Source organism: Lipophrys pholis (genome assembly GCF_963383615.2).
Source record: "Lipophrys pholis genome assembly, chromosome: 12".
Classification (NCBI taxonomy): Eukaryota; Metazoa; Chordata; class Actinopteri; order Blenniiformes; family Blenniidae; genus Lipophrys; species Lipophrys pholis.
In genome coordinates this window covers 19,478,245-19,502,419 of record NC_137641.1, presented here as the reverse complement: position 1 = coordinate 19,502,419, position 24,175 = coordinate 19,478,245, and the positions used below count along the sequence as shown (strand labels likewise).

The 24,175-nt window shown below is 40.8% G+C and overlaps 1 protein-coding gene across 3 annotated transcripts in view; it reads right to left on the bottom strand.

The window, feature by feature from the left end:
* The window catches only part of strbp (spermatid perinuclear RNA binding protein), a 92,991-nt gene that overhangs the window by 31,015 nt on the left and 37,801 nt on the right, over window positions 1-24,175 (bottom strand). For all 3 annotated transcript variants that reach the window (XM_080476400.1, XM_080476399.1, XM_080476398.1), the window contains one exon: window positions 6,143-6,324. In XM_080476400.1, the coding sequence (XP_080332526.1) occupies window positions 6,143-6,145 (3 nt within the window). In that variant the 5' untranslated portion in view covers window positions 6,146-6,324. The remainder of the gene's footprint in view (window positions 1-6,142; window positions 6,325-24,175) is intronic.

The window sequence follows — 24,175 nt, the reverse complement described above, 5'->3', positions numbered from 1 at the left end:
GCTGCCATAAAGCACACTGCAAGCAGAGCGCTGATGCATCCACGTATGGGAGCCGGTTCTACTCGACCATGGGGGAGTTGCTGCCCAGCTGCTCCGATCACCATGTAAATCAGCGCAGTTAAGGAGGGCCCACTGACAAGAATCGACCCCTCGGGCCAGAGTGTGCTGCGATAAAGTTGCAGACATTTAGACAAATGACAGGATAAGTCTGCTCCTGTAGTGGAGACAGGAATTGGTGCATTTCACCATTATTAAAAGGGTTTGAGAGAAATGCAAAAAGCAAAAAAAAAAAGACCAAGACTGTTCTCCAGATTTATCTGAAAATGTGACTTTTGAACCAACATTATCTCACATCTTTTGTTAAAGTCTGTTGGAGAGGACTATGGTATTCCTGACCATCTCATAATTGGGAGGTCAATTGTTTGACACGTTCCTTTGTCCCGTGTAAATGTCTGAGTGCATGAGTGAGCGCAAACTCAATCAGACATGATGACTAAATCCCACGGATCGCCATGCAGATGCCTGGAACCACCTCCTGTTTCAAAGCAGTTTTGTGTCCAATTTCTGCACATTGTGTCTCAGATTGGGGGTATTATATTGTTAGCCTCACTCAACATAACATTGATAAATTGTGCGTAAACATTTTTTGTATGACTAGTGATTTTTGTTGTTGTTGAAGGATCAGGCTGAAAACAAAAAGAAAAACAGACTTTCAACCACTGTTTTAGTAGTGAAGCAATAACGTGTGTGCTTGCAAAATGATGAGTGAATAAGTCTAAGATAGGCCACAATGAATGATCATCTGATTCCTTGTGTTTATTTACTCTGCCAGACTCTATAACAGTGTTCAACAATCAATCACTATTCCCAATACCATACACCACAATGTACTACTCAAGGTAATATCCTCACAATATTTACTCTCTACGTACCTTTACCCCATCGTGCATTGTGCTATATATTTTTTTTTTGGTGGAAAACTAGCAGGGCATTGCGGTACTTCACCTGACATTGTTCTCACAAACCACTGAATCACATATGGACACATTCAATTGTCGAATCCCAACAGTGTGAATGCCACCAGAAGACACCATGCAATCTGCATGTACCATCATATGCCAGTGTTGCATGGTGCTTTTAGACCACACACTGACCAATTACACTCCATTTCACGCTCCAGTGAAGCCAACCAGCTGGCAGGCCCGCGTTACATAACCGTATTACACGGCATTTACAACTTCCTGATATGTGCTAATGTGTACAAACATGGATGAAGAAAACTGAGGACATGTCAGGGCAAAAATCCAACAAAGTCGTTAAAGCTGACCCACACCACAGTCGGAAAGTATGGATGAAGTGATCATTTGAACCTTTGTTTGTTTACAAATACTCACACACGTGCATTACGTTTACCGCCTTCGTCTATTACCCCACCGCACGCACCCCGTCAGGAGCGGCGACTTCACTTAAGACGCATCAGAATCTGCTGAATTTCCTCTGCATTGCTGCCTGTCTCCAGCTCCTTTCGTCTCATCCTGTCTCTCTGCGGCCATCTGCTATAAATTACACGACCCATTGCCAAGGACAAGACTTGCTGGAGCAATATCAGTTGTGATTGGAGGGATATTCTACACCCGCGGCTTTGCCAGCGATGCATCTATTGCCTATTATTTTTAGAGTACCATTTAAGAGTATTGTACTGGATGTGTGTGTGTGTGTGTGTGTGTGTGTGTGTGTGTGTGATTGTGTGTGTGTGTGTGTGTGTGTGTGTGTGTGTGTGTGTGTGTGTGTGTGTGTGTGTGTGTGTGTGTGTGTGTGTGTGTGTGTGTGTGTGTGTGTGTAGGCTGTAGGCCTTACGAGGTGTTTGTGTGCTTCTACTTTTAATAAGTCATGTGCCTCAAGTGCCGGCTGAGTGCTGAGATGACAGCACACAATGCAAGATATTGTGAAGAGAGAATATGAAAAAAAAAAAAAAAAAGATGATGTTCAGAAGGCTTCTGAAAGCAAGCAAACAAAGGAAGCAAAGGTTACCGTAGATATCTGCAGAGAGAAAAGAGAGAAGCGAAAATGGATTTTAATATTTTGAGGCAGCCGCATTAGAAACAAAGGTTTTGTTTGTCCCAAAGCTGACAACAGAGGCCAAAACACATGGTAAGACTCCTGCAAAATCCCAAAAAACAAATCACAACCTATAAACAAGCAAAACAATTTCAGACACGGTGCTGGGGAAAATGTCAAACCTCTTTTAAACAACATGAAGGAATTTAAGGAGAAAAGAAAATTCAAGAACTTCAAGAACCCGTCACAAAATAGGCTAGGAGTGACGGGACAAGTAGCTAAAAAAAAGAAGAAAAAAAACAACAAAAAAAAAACAGAGTGCCTTCTCTGCAACATCCAGCAGCCTAGGGGAGATTGCATTAAAAATTCATCCTGTGATTTATCTGCACTCTGCTTGGCAGGCCGGCCCGCCAAACTCGGCTATCCCATTTTATTGTGTGCACACGCAATATCTCTCTCTCCCTCTCTCTCTCTCCCTCTCTCATTACCACATGCACACAGTCACACACACATGCCGCATGACAGCAGAGTACACATACATCCAAACACATAAACAACATCAGACTCGTGGCTGCAGCAAAATACCAAATTGCTGTCCGTATCAAACCTCTCAACTGTCCCGATAAACGCAGGATGAAATGGGATAGAGAGGAACCGACAAAACCTTACACAGGGAAATATATAGAGCGTGTCATCAATATTCCCGGACTGTCTTGTTTCTGCAGAGATGACATTCATCCACAGTCTGCTGTAATCTGTCATGCTTTTAAAACAGCCCCTCCAAACTATACCCGGCCTACTGAGCACTTGAGGACCGGGTTTGGGTTTTGTGTTTGTGTGTGTGTGTGTCCCGGTTTAAAAGTTTCTTAGCCAGCCTATAAAAATGATGACCTTGTTGCAAAAAGCAGATGAGCTGACATTGCTCTGTTTTGGGACACGACTATAAAGTGGTAAGTAGTAGGATGTCAGCAAGAGGAAAACTATGTAACTATTATGGGAACACCATGAAAACAGTCCGTACGTGCAGGGAGATACAAAATCTAAACCAGCATAGGGTAGAAACAACTATAAAACAAACATAAAAAGCAAAAACAACAAGCCTGATTGTATAAGGTGCAATGATAGTCCTCAGAGGAGATTCCTGTGAGAGGAAGACATATTAGTGCTGCAATGATAAGACGGTGCAATGATTATGACGAGATTGAGTGCATTTATTTAGAGTTTTATGGCTGTAAAATTGTCAATAAATGAGCAATGAGTGAGTTTTTATCTTTCCATTTCCAATATAGCTTCAAATTTAAAATTTCGGGCAGTATTTCGACCGTACTGAGAAGCTTGTTATTAAAGTTTGATATGCAGGTGAACTTCTCTGTGTTTTCACTGTTGTACTGCAGAAGATCTGTGACGCGCCGTAATGAATATTATGGGTGCGAAGCGCTATTTGTCTACTTTCTGGGAGATTTTTCTAAATTTGTAAATAGCCTAGAGATATGGTAGTCATGGCTGTGAGAAGTATGCATGATGAATCCTGTCGGTCCTTTTAGAGGTATAACTCAAAGTTCACGTAACATCATGACATACTTTATTAAAGTTCTGGCCGTACTTAACTTCGACTTAATTTCAGATATTTTTCATTTTTAGGTTTTCTGATCAGATCAAACTGAAGACAGAATGACTCACTAATCACGTAGGGTTTAATATATTTCTTCTTCTTTTCTTGGGATAAATTCTGATTGAAAAACAAAAACAACATGTTTTTTACCTTTTTTTTTTTTTTTTCAGAAGAGAACAAACAACATGTGTTTATGTTTTTTGTGTGTATAGAAGAGATATTTCGAGTAAACTAAATCTCAAAATTTAATCGTCACAATCATGATTCTAATAATACAGAGATTGGAATTAAAAATCAATCATACTTATTAGTTACAAAAGTGTTAATATACAATACTTTGCTAAAGTTTCAGGCAGGTGTGATACAGTGTTACTTATCCATCATGTAAGAGCTGCAGGGAAGGAGCCGGTGTCTCATTAGCTCCAGATTTATTTGACTGCAGAGGAAAACAACCTCAAACATAAAACTAGTGTTACTGAAGAACTACGTACGCCATAAAGACGAACGGTTTGCTATGGAAGTGTGGGTATGGTGCTGACAAAATCTTCATCTTAACATAATCAAGTTAGTGAGTTTACATGAAGAGACAGAAAGATCTGAATCTGACTGAATCTGATCCACAGACGATTTGTGAGTACTTCGCCAAGATCATTTTAAATAACATTTGTGCAAGCAATAATTATCATTAACCCGAACACTACAACAACACTCTGCACGGCACTGTATATCCAGTAAACACACTAGAACTCTTGTTTTCCTATGCCAATAAAATGTACCTATTCTCTAAAATAAGTTGAAAGAGTAGACGTAAAGTCTTTTTTCAGCCACAAACACAGAGTTTAAAGATCACCGATGAGATATTGGAACTATAGGTTGTATGTGGGCAATGGAAATGTGGTTTATTAATGCCAGAACATGCAATGTGAATGACAGAAATCAAGCCCTGACTTGGGTAGCTGTTGATTTTGCCTTTAAAGTCAGGCTGTGTTGCGAGAGTCAGACACTGGATATATAAAGTTGTGGCAGCTGGATAAGCTGTGAGAAAGGAAGCGCTAAAAAAAAATGTACTTCCCGCACAGAGAGCTGGCTGACATATAAAAAAAAAAAAAAAGGGTAAAGCCACGATGTGTGTTTGTACGTCTTTATCCAGTTTTGACACCTTCAGAATTAACAAAGAGAAATGTGTGCATGTGCAGCAATGAGGAAGGAAGTGAATTAGTAAACTGTGCGGTTCTTTCGGGGAAACAGTTGCCAAGGTCAGATCTTGCTGCATCACCATAACTCAGGATTAATCACAGCACCGTGTTTGTGACACAGACATGCACTGTTCTTATTACCCCTGGTTATTTATGAGCTCACCCATATGCCCTGTTCTGCAAAGCCAAGCCTCAGCACATTCAGTAAAATCTTGTTTTCCGTCTGTCTGTCATTCGGACTCTCCTCCCCCCGTTTCACCTTTCTTTCCTCCTTCCTGTCTTCATTCTTTCACTGTCCTCTATAAAGCAACTCCTCCACTTTCTTCCCTTTTCATGCCCATTTTTCCTCCTTCCCCCTCTTGTTCTGGTTTTAAATAATTCATCTGGAGCTCTGCTCCCCCCACCCTCGGGGGAACAGCTCCCACTGTCACAGGCCAAGACCATTAATCAATCCCTCGTCTCGCTCCTGCTCTACCTCCACCTCTCTTCGCTCTTAACCTCCGCTCACTACCCCATTCCTCTGCTCGGCATATCTCTCTCTCTTCTTTTTTTTTTTTGCTTCAGACACCTTCCCTGCTTTTCATCTCTCATGTTTCTGTCCATCATTTATGTTTTTATGGGCTTATCTGCCCCACTTGTCTTTGATCTTTGTAGCTCCTCCTCAAAAACAACACAGTCGCTCTTTTCACTCCATCTTCTTCTTCTTCTTCTATTTCTTCCAATAAAAAAAGGCCTTTCTTGCTCGTGCTTACATCAGGAACAAACCTAATTTCTGCACTTAGTATGTCAGCAAACAATCGTACACCGCATAAGAAGCGAACTGGTGGCGATTCGCGGTACATCTTTCTTATTTAGCTTATGTCAAATGAATATAGGTGAGACATGCATCACATAATTATATGCTGTTTTATCCACAAAGTCTCCACATCTGAACTGCTGGCAGTGATTAAATCCTTCCATTCATACTAATTACTACTGTGTTCTTTAAACTTGCTTCCTACTTCTTTTCATTCATCTGTTTTCTTGATTCCCTCATCACTTCTATTCTTTTCTCTCCCCAAAGATAATCTATTTGCTCTTATCTCCTGCTCTAAAATGCGGAGCCATAAAACACAGTCCGCACGAGCTCTTATCAAGCATCTATCTCTTTGTTGTCAAGTCTACAAGAAATTATCAGATTGAACTCTCACTCCCACACAGTCTGCCAGCTGTTTCCTTGCTCCGCTGAAGCAAAATCCACAAACCCTGAGCACTGACAAAACAGAGAGCGCCTTACCATGCCTGCAGGAGGAGTGGTCACTCGTTTCCTTCCTGCTGACGCCCACTTCTGGAGTCGCTGGGCGCGCTGTGGTGGGGTGCAGAGGCAAGGTTACCGGTCAGGATGTGGAGTTCACGTTGCTTCCGCTCCTCATGTGCTCTTCTGTCACTCTGGCCACCACTTCACAAGAGGTTGTATTTCTAGGAGACAGGGAAATTGAGCGTTTGATCAATATCTCTTCTGGAGGACATGTCAAGGGAAAATTTTAAGACAGTCGCCGCCACCTCCCACCCCCACCCACTCACACCAGATAAAATACACAAACAGATGATCTGCTACAGAAGCAACATCTGGTGGTCAAAGAAGATGGTTTCCCGCAGTTCATCAGGATAAAACCGAAGCCTAAAGTAACGATCACTGGATAGATGTAAACAAGTACAGGCAGTAATTTAACAAAAAGCTTACATTTAACGTCAAAAACAAATGTGCTTGATGAAATCTGTCAGAGTTATAATAAACTTCTTAAAGCACACATACACTTTAATGATGCATGTAAAGGACTGCAAATAGGAAAAAAACTCATTGAATTGTGTAGTTTTGCCTCTTGGATAAAATAACGAAGGTGCATTCATTAAACATCTGGACACATTTTTATAACCTAGCGGTAGATTTTGCTTAAAGATATTTTTAAACTGTTAGATAATCAGCCGGATTACACACTACTTGTTTAACATCACAAAATAATGATGAATCCAAAAACAAATCAAATCCTAAAAGGAAGAGCAAGGTGCGAGTTGCTGTTCAACGTATCCCCCCTCCATTAAAATATTTGATTATTTCTATCAAAGCAAACGGAGGGCTGTTCAATTTTTCTCTCCTCTATGGTGATTAGAGCTACTTCACTAGAGTGGAGCCAAATTAATATATTATAATCCCAGTAACCTGCCTCCCCTTGAACAAATGACTATAAAGTCATGCTACGTACACATCGTCTACACCTGGACGTACATTTTGGTTCAATTCCAGATTTCCCTCATCTTCAAAATAGGCAAAATGCAGATTTTTTGGGGGCAATAATTAATTGTTTATTGGTGCTTGGTAGATACGTTCACTTTTGAAAGTAAAAGTTATTGGAAGTTTCTGCAACCGTCACACCTGACATGCATTTTAGTTTATCTGTATTTTTCATAAAAGGTTTGACGTCAATTTGTCATAATTTTTGCAAAATGCTCTTCAGTTTCAATCACAAATCGCACTGCTATTGCACCAAAAACATGCACCAGTCTGTACATTCATCTCTTATTCACATCCTCCAACACTCAGTCCTCTCACTCGCTCACGTTCACCCTCCCATTTCACTGGGCAGGGTGTCGGTCCAGTCCTGGAGTAAATCATCTGACAGACTGCCTGATCAGCCCATGTTGAGTTAGACATGTGGACACATATACACACAAGCACAAGGACACACAGAGGCCTTCATTCATTTTTCATGAGCTGGCAGATGTGTGAGGGAGGGGGATGTAGTACAAACACGTGCTTGTGTTCACACACTGGGTTACACTCTTAAGCCGAAAACACGCCCTCCTCAATTCACACGGACCCGCTCGCACACCAGCTAATGGATGTGTAAACTGCTCTTTATTCTCTTTTTCTGTCGCTAGAGTCAGAGTATAATATATAATACATGTAATTAGTTTGGAGGATAATGTGGGCACGGTGAGCCTCGGAGTGAATAATATCTTGAGAAGGCATACTGACATTTCCAACTGCTTTGATGGAAGCGGTAGTGATGAAATTGTATGAAAAATTACTGTGGGAATTCTGCTTTGCTCTGAAGGATTGAGTTTTACTGTGCAGACAGTTTAAAAAAACAAAAAAAAAACAGCTGAAGAAAAGAGACCAAGGAAACTCAGAGCTGGACCTCAGATTAGTGCTCAGTGTTTGGAGAGAGACCATTGTGTTGCCGAGTGCCCCTTCCAAAAAACGTGTGACAGTAATAGCTCTTCCAACCTTATCTGTTCCTGGCTTTTTATTTCTTTCACTGAATAAAAAAAATGAAGCTGGCAGTGAGAAAACACTAAAAATAAGACGCGGGGCCGGTGCATGGGCTCAGAATACACAACCCAAAACGAATAAATCGTTCAATGAAGGCAAAACTATTAAACCTTTATGTTATTTCTATCCCTGCTATAAGAAATTCATGGCTTTCTAAAAATATAAATCATCTAGGTCTGAAGAGTAAACTAAACATGCAGTGCAGTTATTATAAAAAAATTTTTAAAAAAAAGAGCACGGGGCAAGTTGAGGTGAAGAGAGACACAACGTTCTTATTCACAACACAAAATGTCAACAGTATCTCCACTGACAGCACACGGGGCGCATCTGGATACAACTGAACCCGAGCAAGAGCATTTTCAGAGCAGCGTGTGTCTGAACGCCGCCAGACCAGCTCATTTCTAGAAGGTTGAGCAAATTCTGGACGTTCTAGGAGTTCTGGTGATGTTCAGCAGAGTCGGTGTCGTTAATGAAAATTGTGAGACAACATATTTATTCATAAGGTTTGCGTGATTTATGCGACAGGAAGAAAACTAAAACAGAAAGTACAAAGCCATGTAAAAAAACCAACATTATAATGGATGTCAAAATGAACAGTATAGAGCCTCTTCTCTGGATGAGCATTTGATCTGTGATACAATCGCTGACAACTCAGTCTGAGCAGGCACTGCATAAACATCAAATACGATGCAACGACTTCCGGGGGGGGGGGGGGGGGGGCAGAACTGACACAAAGGAACACATATATCCATTCAAGTAAACTACAAACACCATAAGATGGGCCTGACTTACAAAGATCCCAAATAAATTACATGCTTATGCAAACAGATTCAATTTTTGCTTTGCACAACCACACAGTGTGCTACCATATGGGAGCAGTGGTCTTTAAAGGATGTTGCATGTTTAATGTTAGTGTCAGCCATGGACAGATGGGATGAAGAACTGCAGTGAAGACAATCGCATATTAGATTTGACACAGAGGAAATCAACATAATGCAGCAAAGAAATCAGAAATTCAACAGGGGAGATGGTCAGTCATCAGTTTTTTTTTAATGGAATGAGGTCCTCTGTATTTGAGTAAATCTGGTCAAAATGCCTGATATTGCACATCCATTAACGTAAAAGAGATTAATGGATAGTCTGTGTTATTTTGCACTGTTAGATCATCCGTGCATCTTGTTAGTACATCAGCCTCTGCATAGTTTTTCACGCAAACCTTCTGTAAATCAGACTCTTTTGGATGTTTTTTCTGGATAACAAACACAGGATCTCCACCAAAAAACATGCATTACTGAAAATTCTCCAGTAATTTTTGACTGGATAATTTAAAAGGGTATCCCATCAGCCTGATACTATGTCTTTCTTGCCAAAGGGTGTCAGGGGCAGAGAGATAAACAGACATGTGGCTGCTGGTCTCTCTTGGAGTAGACCTGCTGGGGGATTAAATTGCAGTGACGCTGCAGCCTCCGCGACAATCTCAGTGGGGCTTGGGGGAGATGGGAACGAATGAGTAAGACGATGTAGGGAGACAAGAAGTGAATAGTCAGAGAAGACACAGAGAAAATAAAGAGAATTGGAAATTACCATGAACAGGAGCACTCGGAACAGAGAGAACGGGCGACAGAGGCAATGTGCTAAACTATAAGACAAGTACAAAGTGGTGCAAGGGGACAGAGGGGAATCGGATAAACAACAGCACCAGATATTGAGCTGGCCCCTCGGGCATGCAGCCTCCACCAGAAGCTGCTCCTCATTTTCTCTCCAGCGCTCCGGTCTCTGAGCCGCCGGCTACCGCCCTGCCACACTGACAATTACCTCCTCAACACACCTGGCAGCGACAGCCTCTGTTTGTGCACTCGTGTTTTGCCAGTTACCTTCCAGCCAATGCTCTGTGCTGCAGGAGACGGAGTGCTCGTCCAACATGGCTCGGCCACTTACAACTATATGCACATGATTATAGAGCATGCACACAAACACAGACACGGATACAAAACACCCTGCCAAGAAGCATAATAGCAATGTGCCTGCCCCCACTCGATTCTCATTATCAGAACAATACAGTGATAAACAACAATACCAGTCCCTCTTTGTTTCTCGCCCATGGCACGCTCACATTTCTGTAATTAAAATCAAATGGCCAATACTGAGAAACAAAGCTTATAGTAGGGGTTTTGAAATATAAAAAAAAACAAAACTAAATTTAATTTATTTTTTATTAGAGTTGAGGCTTGGATGAAGTCCTAAATTTTCAGCGCAACCTTACAGTAGGCGCCCTCTTTTCTTTCTCCCACTGGGTCTGAGGGGTCTCACATGCACAGCTGTGTTTTGCCGTCACCAACTGTGTCTGCCTGTTGGTTCAAAAACTCTCCTGTGGTTCAGACTCCCTCAGAATCGCAGTAACCAATTATTTCCCTTCTACATGCCTCCTCCCTCCGTCTCGTCTTTTACGCCTTCCACCAGCATCCATTCGGCATTTTTCTTCCTCCCTTCTAATTCACACCATGCTGGTGGGTCATTAATGTGTGATTGTGTGTTATTCTCCCGAGGAGGGGAGGAGAAGGGGGGAGGGGGGTTGGACTGGTAGAAGCCCTGCCTCATTAGCACTGGTGGTGGCTCATAGTTATTAGCATGTAGACACACACACACACACACACACACACACACACACACACACACACACACACACACACACACACACACACACACACACACACACACACACACACACACACGCCTCAATTCCATTCCATCGTAATTGAATATATTTCCCCTCCAAGTTTATGCATTAGAGAAAACCCACACCTGTGCTGCGTCCTCCCTTCGCCTAGACCGAGTGACAACGTTCTGTCCTCCACCGACTGAAGAAAAAGGAATCAGGTTGTGGGAAAGTAACGAGGGATGAGAACAGGCTGGAAGATGAGGGGAAGATAACGGGGCTGGGGAATTTGCTGAGATAGCTGTGAGCGGCAATTTACACCTCTCTCATCTGATAACCATCAAAGAGGATGAGCAGTGGAAGAGACGGAGTGAAGGGAGACAGGAGATTGACAATAGACAGAGGGAGTCCGCTAATTAGTGCCGGAGGAGCTCATTTTCACAATACATTTTCATTTAGAGCTCAGGTTTTGGACCCAATGATGCAAAGAGATTTTCAGACTTTGAAACATTTTTTGCGTCATTTTACCCTCAGTGTGGCGCTCTCAAAATGAAGAGAAGACAAACGCGCTGGAGGCAAAAAGGCAATGCACTGTCAAACAACTCAAAAAGACAACCTAAGTCAAGGACGTGGTGTTTTCTTTATTCTTTCATATATATGTTCAATCTTTGCGGCAGTCTTGACCTTCAATGTTTTCCCACTTGCGGCAGGAAGGGCATTTGGGGTAAAAATCTACCCATATTGTGTGGTGACTATCTAAAAAACAGTCAAAAAGATACTCATTATTAGTCTCTGTTGGGCTTTGCAAAAAACTGCTACATCAGACAAGAGCAGGATCTCTATCTAAAATCTGACATTCGCTCTAGAGTCACCATCATGCCGATAATCTACTCTGACCGGAGATGGGATGGATCTGATTCTGGCTGATAAAATTGTTTCCCCTTCCTCCTTTTATACACTTAAGATGTGATCTGGTCACACCTAATTTAAGAATCGTCTCTTATAAACCCTGCACTTGAAGCACGAGATTTAAACTATACACTTCAAAATAATAAATAATAAATATAGACTAAATTACACATCCTGACCATCTTGTTTACATGATGGTTTTGCCCACGAGTCACACTGCCAGCGGGATACCAAAAATAAAGACACTATATTTATTGAATTGGTCTTCTGTGGCACAAATAGTACTTATTTTTGATTAAATATTATTAGATACGTTTTAAGGGTCATCTAAAAGACAAAAACACTAGACCTTTATTAAGTTGATATCATCATCAAAAACAAACAACCCATCAAAACATGTACTTCAAAAACACATATAAGAGGCTATAAAATCTGCTGGTCTAAATCACGTATTAATGCAATTGGTGAAAAGTTCTAGTGCCAAAAGCATTCAGTTTGAAGTTCTATATGCAACTTTTTGGTGGATATACAGATATGAAATGATAAGACGAAAGTAGCCAAGATGATCAGTTCTTCATGCAGTAACAACCTCTTTTCTTGTTTGTTCCAACTCTTTACCTGCTGCCCTCGTTTTTTTTTTGAAGCCTCACCATACCGATGCTTCTGTGCAGTCAAGTGAAGCAGACCCACAGTGACAGTAATCTTTGCAAAAAGAATGAGCAGGTATAAATCTGAATGGTGTTTTTGAAGGACAAGTCTCTGATATGCTGAAGGTGTTTTAGAGAGGGAATGTTGGTTTTTCTCACCAATAGCTAACTCTTGGTGAGGTATTTCAGGTCTCATGAATGTGATTCTCGGAAATGCTATTTGTGACACATATTTAAACATTTGGTTTACAAGCTGTGATGCTGTGCGAGTGTGTGAGAGGCCAGTGTCTTGTGTTATTACTGACATGTGCGGCTGGCTCCAGGGCGAGCGGTGCCATAATGTTTGCAGCTGGGAAAACATCTGTAAAAGTGTGTGTTAATTAGTTGGACAAACATGATACACAGACAGCAGCGCACATACAAATAAGCAACTCTTACTGCCGTCCAGGTGGGGCAGAATAATCAGAATGGATGCAGAAAGAAGCTTGCGGTGTGTAAACAGGTGCTGACTGAGAGGTCTGTTTGCTCAGTCTATTTTCACCTGGAGTGAGACAGCATGACGGGAACAATTGGAGAGACAAGCAGTCAGAAACATAGACAGGCTAGCAGGATGATGCACTCTGAGGCGAGGACAGGCTGAGAAGAAAAGAAGACAACAAAGGCTGCAAGACAGGAAAGTTTCCACTATAGAGGAAGGACACAGCTGAGGCGCTTCAGCATGTTGAAAGGAGACAATAACAACAACAACAACAACAACAACAACAAAAAACTAAACAAACTAAACTTGATTCCTCCTGGAAAGATGTAAATACATCTCTGAAGACAGTCTTACATTGTTGTCTTACATCAACAACTTAACTTCTAATGTGTTTCAAAGAATTTCTCATATTTCTCCTCATCTACATTTCCTGCCAAAGTAACATCATTAATGACTGAATATCAATATAGATGAGAATACCAGAGTTTGATTAAGGAGGTTGACTAAAATAGGAGTGGCTACTCAAGGTTAATCTGAGCTGCATAGAAACAAAAAGGAGAACACAGCAGAATGGAAATTCTGCAGTGCAGTGTTTACTGACACAACTTAGACCGCAACAAAGTTTTGTTGTCAAGATGCAGGCACACATACACTTATCAGTTCAGAGGACTTGACGTGGATTTATAATCATTTCCTGCTGGCTTTCCCCAACACTAAATCATAACTACTACCGCCAAATGTAATGTAATCCAATCCTCAACTCAGTCTTACATGCATTTCCCTAAAAGTTTAATAATTCACATTATGGGGACATGTGAGTGTGGAAGCAGATCCCCAAAGTCCTTTTGATTTGACCGTTTGTTAGCCACTACATTATGAGGTTGAAGACATTATGAGTTGTGAAAAAGGATAATTAATTTTTTCTGGAATTCAAGATTTATTTTTTCTTTTCTTTTTCCTTACTGGATGTTCAAAGACATTCCGATGCTATTTTATCTGAATTTTGGATAAAATCACTTGTAAGACTTTTTTTTACGAGTGATGTACTCCTGACTGACACAAACAAGTATGCATATATCAATATATGAGATCTACAATCCCGTTTGACTCTAATGAGGAAATCTAAATCTCTCCTTACAGGATTGAGACATCAAACCTTTCCAGCACACCGACCACAATGACCACTGTATTTCTTTATCATAGCACAAGTTGATGTCGAAACAGGAAAAATGGTTAAGTGCAGGTATTTGACCCAGTTTGACACAGATGAAACTGTGATGGGGAGACAACTGGTTTGAGCACCAACACATTTGCAGCTCTTGTGGGGTTTTTCCGGTTTACAGTGGATGGAATCTATTCGAAGTCATCTGGGGAAAGAAATCTGTGAAGTAAAGATAGGGTCATGGGTGGGCAAATCTCAATGAAGCATGTGGGAAGCAGAAGCTGGTGTCGTTCACTCCAACAGATGAGGTGACATAGCTCAAACTGCTGCAGTGAACTCTCGTATCAGAAAACACTGTGTAACACAGGTTGTTGTATATAAAGGGAGACCGACACATTATTAAAGAAGTGTTCATAGTATTATGGCTGATCAGTGTAGCTCCTTCTTTGGGCATGATGTTGTTAAGGACTGCAACAGTAGGTGATTTTCAAAAATGTATTTTGTGTTTGTATTCCTCGAGACATGATCCTTGACCCTCGACCACAGCATTTTAAAAACAAACACAGGAAAGCAAAAAAAAAAAAGTCACAATAACTAGGGTGTGAAAACAACTACAATTTCATAGGTGGGATTTGTATGTTTAGTCTACAAAAAGTCACAAGGGAGGGAAAGAGACACAAATGGCGGAAGAAAGTCACTTTAAAGAGAAACTTTATAATTAGACTCATAGTTCACCCCTCGGTACCGTGGCCAAAGTAGTTTGGTGCTATTTTGGAGGCCGCAGTCGGCGCACCGTGGAGCCAAAGAACAGAGTATTTCATTGAGACTTGAGGAAATAACACATGCTGCTTTGACTAAGAGTTTATTGTTGCTTTAGCTGCGCAAAAATTAATAAACAGAAAACAGTATGACGGCGGACGGACAAAACGGGTGGAAGTTGTTATGCGCGAGTCACTCTTGCCTACTGTGCATGGTTTATCTTAGATACATTATCATGAGGAAGTAGCATGCTGGGAACGTTATCTGCATTATGTCTCATTAATGCAGGGCTTTGCAGCACATGCAGGAAGGATATTAGAACAAAGGACACCGGGGTAACTGTGCCAGATATGTGCTGCATGTCCACAGTGATCCTCGTTTCCTGTCACATCTTCTAAGCATCTCACTGAAAGCTAAAAAAAAATTAAACATACACCAGTCGACTTATACTCTTCTGATGCTTTTTGCTCGATCTCTGCGTGCCTCTCAGTGCTTCGTGCGCAGGTTTACGTTTTGTTTTTTCATTAAGGTTAAGCACTTGACACCGAATGTAATTAACAGACATGACAACTGCCAATTACAGCATTAAATTATCATTAAGAACCGGCCCATTAAACCATTAGAGAGTAGTTTAAGACACCAGCTCTCAAATCAGGCCTCCAAACAGGAGGTCAGTGTGATTACATTTTAATGCCAAACAGGAAAGAAGAGCAAACAAAGTAAATATCAAGATGTAAGCGCTGCAGAAATGCTACAGTTGATATAATAACAAAAACATGAAATATAAACTTTTGTTTCATGTGAAGATACACAAAGTATTACGGTCTTGATTTGTGAAGGAAAAGCTCATTTTTATGATCACATTGTCCTAATAAAAATGTCAGGCAATCTTCCACCCAGTCACAGAGGGAATGCACTTACGCAAACACACACATGCATACACACAAAAGCAATTACTCCTACTGGCGACTACACTGATTTCCCCACTGATCTCAATTCACGCATGTACTGCATTCCAATTTATCTTAGCACTTTCCTATTTCACTTAAAATTCCCCACTGTTATTAATAAGACCTCACTCCGTTTATGACTCCTTGTTTTGGTATTAAAATTGATTTTGTCATAAAATTTGTTGTTTTAGTTACAGATTAGCTAAGAATACACTTAAAAAAGGGCCTTTGTGACAATCATCTTACAGCCATCACAATACAAACATAAAGCCATTCTGAAGCTGATTTATCCTTGGATTACTTTGGAGTTTATTGTATTTTAAGTATCTCTACCATGAGATAAATCTACATTTCGCATGCCAGCAGTTTGGTGAATAAAGTCCTCAGAATGAGGACAAGAGACTCATCTTTAACTTCTATTATTCCCATACATTGTCGCTGATTAAATCTTGAGTGGAGGTCTCTTCTCTTTGACTGTACTTCAGGTTAATCTTGTGCCAATTGTCCTGCTGAGGTGATGACTAAACCCCGTTGAACAGTTCTATGTCTATTACCTTTAATTAGATCTTTTCTTTTTCTGAAAACCTGCAATCAAGGAAATTATCTGTAGAGCCCACTTTAGGCGACAACGACCAGTAACGTATGCTTCATCCAGCAAACCTGATTGTATACAGGTTGAAAGAAAAGATAAATGCATGTGTCCTGCAAAAGAACCAAGACAAATGAAGATAAATGATAACATTTTAGTTAATTGATTACATTTGCTGCTCTAATCTATATTATCAACAGGACAAGGCTCGGTTGACTCTTTCTGACCCCAGTAATGGATTTCCGTGACAACTGAGGAGCACTTAAGTTATGATTTCAACTCTTAGCCTTTCCAGTGTGTTGGCTCTCCTCTGACCTGAAATTGTGCGCTGCATAAATATACATGAAGCACCAGCACAGAAAACTGATCGGTTCTCTTAAATGTGTGCGATACTAAAGCACACCTTCACAGTGGTCCTGTCTCTACCGGGTGGAGGTGCAGGCCAGGAGAGGTCAGAGCACCGAGTATTGATGAGATGGTAGAAAGTGGAGGAAATGCTGATGTGGCTGCTGCCAGGAAAATAGATAACACTGACAGGGGAGCGTTACTCCCCTCGGTCGATTATTATAAAAACGGGAGAGCCGCATGTGTGCGGCGTCCATGCTGATGTCGGGTCAGACCGAAGAGGCTTCAGGTCACTGACAAACAAGAAAAGAAGAATCTATCCATCCATCCATATATATATATATATATATATATATATATATATACACACACCACAAATATTTATATACACATACACTGACCACTCTCTCAGAAATAAACATCGGAGGAAGTCTTGCCATTGATTGAAACTGAAGTGTAATTTCATTCTTGCTGTAGAGTAACAGAGAGTTTATTTTACAAGTTTCATTATTATGGCACTGCATTTCATTGATATGCTTTTTTAAAACATTTCAGTCACCCCATCAATATATAGAAAAGGGAATATTAGAAATAAATTAAATCAATTTTATCTCCGCAAAGATGTAGTTTCAAGATGTAGGTCCAAACGCTACTTCAGCTGTCATGGCTGTTTCCTTTCACACGCCAGCACTTTGTGCTATAAAACACTGACGTTTTTGTCCTTCATTGTCCTCAATCTAATGAGAATCATATAACGTTTACATATTCGGGGTAACTTCTGTGTTTTGCTCACGCTCAATGTATAAAAAAAACTTAATAGACTTACTAACCAACTACTGTCAAGGTGACCGAGTAGGAAGATGATGCTGCATTAATTATTTAAATTTTTTTTATTTTTTATTTTGCACAGGAAAATTTTCACGGCCCACAGAAGATGGGACCGTGACCCAGACTCAGGTCGCGACCCGCCAGTTGAGAACTACTGCTGTAGAGTATACGGTACATGAAGTGTCTATTTGTACATCTACACCATCTCACTCAGATCAACTGTATGAGGATGTGAGGACTATCCTGCGTCAGTGTGGGGAATAAATAGACTATCACTATGCCAAAGCTGTAACTGTGTGCGTGTGCGTGTGTGTGTGTGTGTGTAATGGTAGGCTCCTGCTGTGCTGATTTCAGCAGGAACAGATGGTCCTGCCAAGGCTCTGCCGAGGCTCCACAGTCCACAGTCTATGAGGAGACTTGTGAATGTAGGTACAGTGCGTGTTGCTGATTTTCGCCTCTGATTTTTCACAAATAATCGCCGCACACTTCCCATTCCTCTCTATTTCACGATGCAGTGTGCACATAGACACGCACAAAGACAAACACGGTGACACGCCGTGACACGCGCACACACAGAGGCACACAAACAGTGACCACAAGCACACGCGCACACACGCTGACAATGATTGTTGCAGTGTAAGTGATATCTTAGTGGTCTTTGGCCTGCCTGTCTGTTCTATTGACACTTAACAGCTTAATCCTGCTCGAAAGGCTCTTCAATGCTAAGCTTATGTTTGCCAACACACAAAGCTGTCACACCCCCACCCTTTTGAGTACACCAGTGTGTGCGCATGTATGTGTGTGTGCGCGCGTGTGTGAGAGTGTGCGTGCAGGTGCAAAACACTACTAGTGCTACATTTATCCACACACATCAATTAGGAATATGAGATATTACAAAGACATGCTGTGGTACTATCACCTGAAAGATTTTTTAAGATTTCACACTGAGTCATTATAATCTTTGAAAATGTCAAAAATGCATTCCTGAATAAACAATGAAACAGATCTAGATGGCGAAGGGGTTTACAGCCGTAATGAGGTTGGGGGAAAAAAAAAAAGCAGACATGAAATTAATTATATCAGTTAGAATGGTGATACTTGTGGTTTATTAGCATGATAATATCTCATCAACACCTATGAAGACGACAGAGGAGGCATCATAGTGATGCACACTAGTCTGCTTATCAGGGAATAAATGCAAATGTTCCTGTTCCAGTTAGAGGCGGCAGAATGAGGTTCACACAGACCCAGTACTTTCTATGGACATATGAAGATCACACATCCGCGTTGACACATTTTCCATTGGCTGTACTGACATTTTCTTGTTTTCTGCTCTTTTTTTTTTTTTCAGACTGATATTTACGGAGCGGCGGAGGGAAAATGACAGGAGAGAAGTAATATCGCAAAATCATTGTGATGCTGAGTATTGGCAAGATCTTGTAAGGTTTCTCAGAAAAATTGCAATCTTTTTATTCTCTAGTGTCCCTTCTAAAGCTCTGTAGGTTTTGACAGCTTTCTTGCTGGGGTTTTTGTTTTTCTGCAAACTGACTTGTGAAGCGCAGTGCCTCATATCAGTGAAACTGATGAAGGTGGTAAATAAATTCACATTTTGAAATGTAATGCTTTACCTCACAAGAGAGCTCCATTCTCTCACTCACACTCTCAATGGGATGTTGAACTGTAGCACTAGTACGGTGTCAATAGCTCTAATATTTGACTTGTGTATAAGAACAATGTTTTGTTGAACTATGTTCACAGTGCGCCTTCAGGTAGTCCTCTGTTTTATGTGAGCATAATCGCCCTGCCAGGCATTTTGAGCTCTTCATACCTCAAAGGGCTTTCCTGGTTTTTCTCTCTCCCTTTCTTTGAGCAGGTGAGTGTGGGGGAGGTACATCTGATTTGGTGGATAACTGGGAAACAAGATTCTTGGTAGGTGAACTCTAGGGCTTCGCGGTAATTTATTGATATTGTGATAAATTATGTTTTGAGGTACTGTGCATTCACGCTCGGCATGTTATCATATTTGGCAAATCAGATAAAAACCTACTGCCTTGAATCTCACGAGTCGATTTGAGAAGCTGAGGTCCCAAAATGTGTGTGGAAAGAGCGTCCTTATGGTGGAAGACATAAAGACGAGCAAGGTGTAAATCAGGGGCAGGAGAAAGAGCACTGGTACTTAAAAGAGTCTCAAATCACAAATATTTTAGCATAATTAGAAAGTTATTGCAAAACTTCACAACATATATTCACACGATATCATGCAGCCCGACAGATCTCATTTCTTCATTTGTATTAAACTCACTCTTTGCATTCTGCTTGGTCTTTTCCTCGATATTGCAATGTTATGAATTGAGCATGTACAGTATATCCCTCCCGATTATGAAATGTACACTATACATAGTGGTAAACTCAGGATGGCAGCAGGCTGGCCCAGATGTGGACTAATTCTGTAATGGGCTGTAATGCTCTCCAACATGTTGTGTTCAGTATCTCAGCTGTGTGTCCACTCACCCTCGAACCATCTCTTGTTGTCCATTTTCAATTACCAAAGCAGAAATGAAGCAAGCGTCTGCAGACATTTCAAATATTTGCATTCATGTGACGTTATTATGGCATTTTAATTCATGTGTTTTACCGTTTCATTCTTTCATATTCCCTAACATTATCTTATATATTGTCTTTAATTGCTTTTTTTTCCTACACTTTGTTACAAAGGGTTGCAGGTACTATATAGTTCACCATTTTATATTACTTCAGTTGATTCCTGCTTTTTTTTTTTACTGTTACAGTTTTTTTTCCCCAACAGGTGAATATGATGTGGTATTTTATTTCATTTTAATTCCCTCTGCTTGTGCGCTACACTTTCAATTTATTATTCTTTCACTTTCTCTTAACTTATTTGCTGTCATCATCGCTGTTGTCATTATTTATCTTTTTTAAATGTACTTTTCCTTTTATTGTTGACGTTGTTTTTTTGTGTTGATGTCGTGTTTTGGTCCTAGCACTTTGCAGACTTTGATTTTAAATACGTTATATCAATAAAATTATTCGGATTATAATTAGATTGATTAAAAATACTTAATTTAAGAGATTTATCAAACATCAATTTCAGGCGAAACAAACAGACGATTTCTTTTCTCGTACATTTACACAGTTTTAAATAACACTTGCAGGCAGCTGAATCTCGGCGACACGAGTCCTGGAGTCGACACATGTACAGTGCCGTCTGTTGTGCGGTTTGCTCAGCAGATAGGCAAAATAAACATGTTTGTGTATGAAATCTGTCCGATGGCAGTATTCACGAAATGTGTCCTGCATTACGCCCCGCTTTCTCTCCCGCGCTCTTACTTCTTAATCTGCAGTGCTTTAGCGGGAGCTGATCAGTGCCTCCATTCATTCCAGGTCAATTTGGGCAGTGTGCTCGATACGGCGGTCTCATTACACACTTCCTTCCTGTCTGTCTCTGCGACTCAGGGGAGAAGACGGAGGGGCTGAGAGGGAGAGAGGAAGGAATGGGAGGAGGAGAGAGTGAGCGGAGGAAGGGTAGGAGGCAGGATTTGATGGGGGGGTAAAGTACAAGTCGAAGGGAGGCCGAAAATGTGAGAATTGGAGAGGGAAAAGACAGAAGCGACGCAGGAGAGGGAAAGAAAATTCAGAGCATGTGGCAAAAAGGGGACGTTAAGTGCAATGTAATACGTGTGTGGCTGGGAATCGGGGATCAGGATGAGTGAAGAGGAGAGAAGGAGCACGGCGATGGATGGCGCAGTGTCGCTGATTTAGAGAACAATAATGGAGACGAGCAGATAAAATGGGGCGAACAAGGGAGGGAAATTGCTGAAATAGTGAGGGATCGAAGCTGAAACAGCGGGTGGAAAGTGGACAGACAAAATTGGATCTAAGAAGACAGGCGAGGAGGGGCGAGAACCAAGATGAGGCTTTTTGTTTTTTCAAAGAATAAGGCCAAAACAGACTTCACTGATCTACAGAAAGAGACTTTAAAAATAGAAGAATACAGATCATTGGAAACGTAAAAAAAGAAAAAAAAAGAGGAAATTAGACTTTTTTGATTCATATTCCAGGCTGTTTCTTTCTTGAGGCACTCTCCATTAACGCTAGATTTTAAGATTGAATAATTAAAGGAAATATGTGGTTATTTTAAAGGTGAGTCATATCTACTTCAATTTGCCCCTTGTGGCAATTTCTTTATGAAGAAATAAAGACATATTTCTAATTTTCATCTAAGAACCATTAGTCCTTGACCAGGGCGATAAAACATACAACCCACCAACCAAAACCATCGAGTGGAAGGAAACCTGAGCTGGAAGATCAACGATGTTGCTGTAAAAACCAGCAAACGTTTAACTCATGAAGAAATATTCAAACTGTAAGGGTGAATTTCTGAAAACAGTTTATTATATTTATAGTCTAAAATAGATATATTTTGCCATAAAAAGCTGTAGGCGTTGGCTGACATCAGTCATAAGAGAAATGCTGTGGTGAATCTTTTGGCAGAGTTTGAGAGCCAATTAAAGCTAAAAAAAATCATCCGTTGGGTTTTAGATTCAACAAGAATCAAAGAGAAAATTAAAGTAAAAAAAAACTAAGGACATAATTTCTTTCGTCGCAATGCGACCTTGATATCTAAAAATAATTTTAAAAAATGGCATAAAGTGAAATTGGCACTTTCTGTTCAGGTTCTTTAAAAAAGATATTTAATTAAATGGAAAGGAAAACAAAACACTTGCAATTGTCTGTATTTAAAGGTTATTACAAATGAATTAGTCTCTAAATACTCCTTGAACTAAATGATTTTAACACCCCTATCCTATGATAACATTTTAAAACTTCAAAAACTACCAGGAAGCAGAACAATATAACCGTCCATTCACTGACAAGATTCACTGTAATGACGACATGCCAGATATTGAAAGTTGAGGTTATTTTGGGAAAAGATGAAGAAATCCAGTCCTGAGAGGATTTAGGTTGAACATGAACGCCTTATGTGTTTTGGCAAAAACATAAATGATTTGCCGCGACCCGACCCCGGATAAGCGGAAGAAAATGGATGGATAGATGGACATAAATGATTTGGGGTGACTACAGGAAGTTAACGGTCGTCTCCTGTGCTTTTCCACCCCGACACTAATGATGCTGACTTGGCTCTCTATTGTAACATCACACTTCCGCCTTTTAATCAATTTTAATTGCTGTTGCCGCTAGAGGGCTTTGTGTCTTCAACTTGGCTTTTTCACGCTTGCTGAATTGATGCACTTTTATCTGTTTTGAACATGCTGGAGGAGTGAAACCATTCTCTTTACATGTGATCCATCCAAGAGCTTCACTTCAAATTATCCTACGTTCTCACGTCTCCTTTTTTTTTTTTTAACCTCCAATTTTCTGCGAGCACTATTTTGGCAGAAGGTGAAGCCAACAGTCACAGAAATCACATGGCACTCCAGAAAAACCGTCGAAGGCGCAGCTCTGTCTTTAGTTGTGATTTTTCTCGGCATTTAGGTCACTTAGTTTATATAAAAGTCTAATTGGTCGGTGTGCCAAAAGAGCTACAAACATGTATGAGTCATAAACTGAATCTCCTCTGCTTTTAGACTGTGACGTGCTCGTCTGTTGGTGTCTCGTGTGTGTGTGCGTGTGTGTGTGTGTGTGTGTGTGTGTGTGTGTGTGTGTGTGTGTGTGTGTGTGTGTGTGTGTGTGTGTGTGTGTGTGTGTGTGTGTGTGTGTGTGTGTGTGTGTGTGTGTGTGCATACACACAGGTCCTGGGATACAAAGGAGGGAAAGAGCGTTGGAGAGATATTCAGCCTCAAGTTTTTCCTTAGGGATTGGTAATTATGGCTACGGAAGCGTTTTTCAGATCAACATGGGAGGGTGGGAGAGCTGGAGTGAGAGAGCGAGAGAGACAGAGAGAGAGAGAGAGAGAGAGAGAGAGAGAGAGAGAGCGATAACATGGCAACCCTAATTTACCATCGAGTGACACTGAGGTGCTTGAATCCAGCTCAACAGATGTTGGCAAAGAGTAAACCAGCGCTCACAGTTTGAAAAATAAAAAGTAATCCCCAGCATGATGGATAGATGAGTCCATCAGGATATTAACACAATATCATTTAAACCCGATTGCCATCTCAGATAAACGCCTCGGATGTACTCATCGGCCACATATAGCACCGCAGTTAGCCAAGCACACGACACCTGATCTCCGGCAGAAAACACGTAAGGCGGCAGGAAAAGCAGTGACCCAACGCACGCTCTAATGGAAAACAGAGAGCAATGAGAACAAACTGCATCAAGAGACTATAACATCTCATCTTACAACCAGACAATCAGAGTCCATCTATATTTCAAGCGCCACGGAAAACTGTAACAATGGGCTGTCATGATCCAAGATTAGTGGAGGGCACCTTTAATGAGGAGGAGGGCACGCAAGGATCATGTTTCCACGCTGGCAACCTCAACGCGGTATCACCTGAGGGCAATTTGTCCTGAATTCAGTAACAAACCTCGAGAAACAGTAATTGAACATTAAATGCAGTTTGACCCAAAGAAGTGAAAAGTAACATAAAGTCAGTGCGTTTAAAAAAAAAAAAAAGGTATCGCGAAACCGATCAGAGACGACTTCCTATGCGTTACATTCACTTTGAATAACTAATTCAAAAAGCAA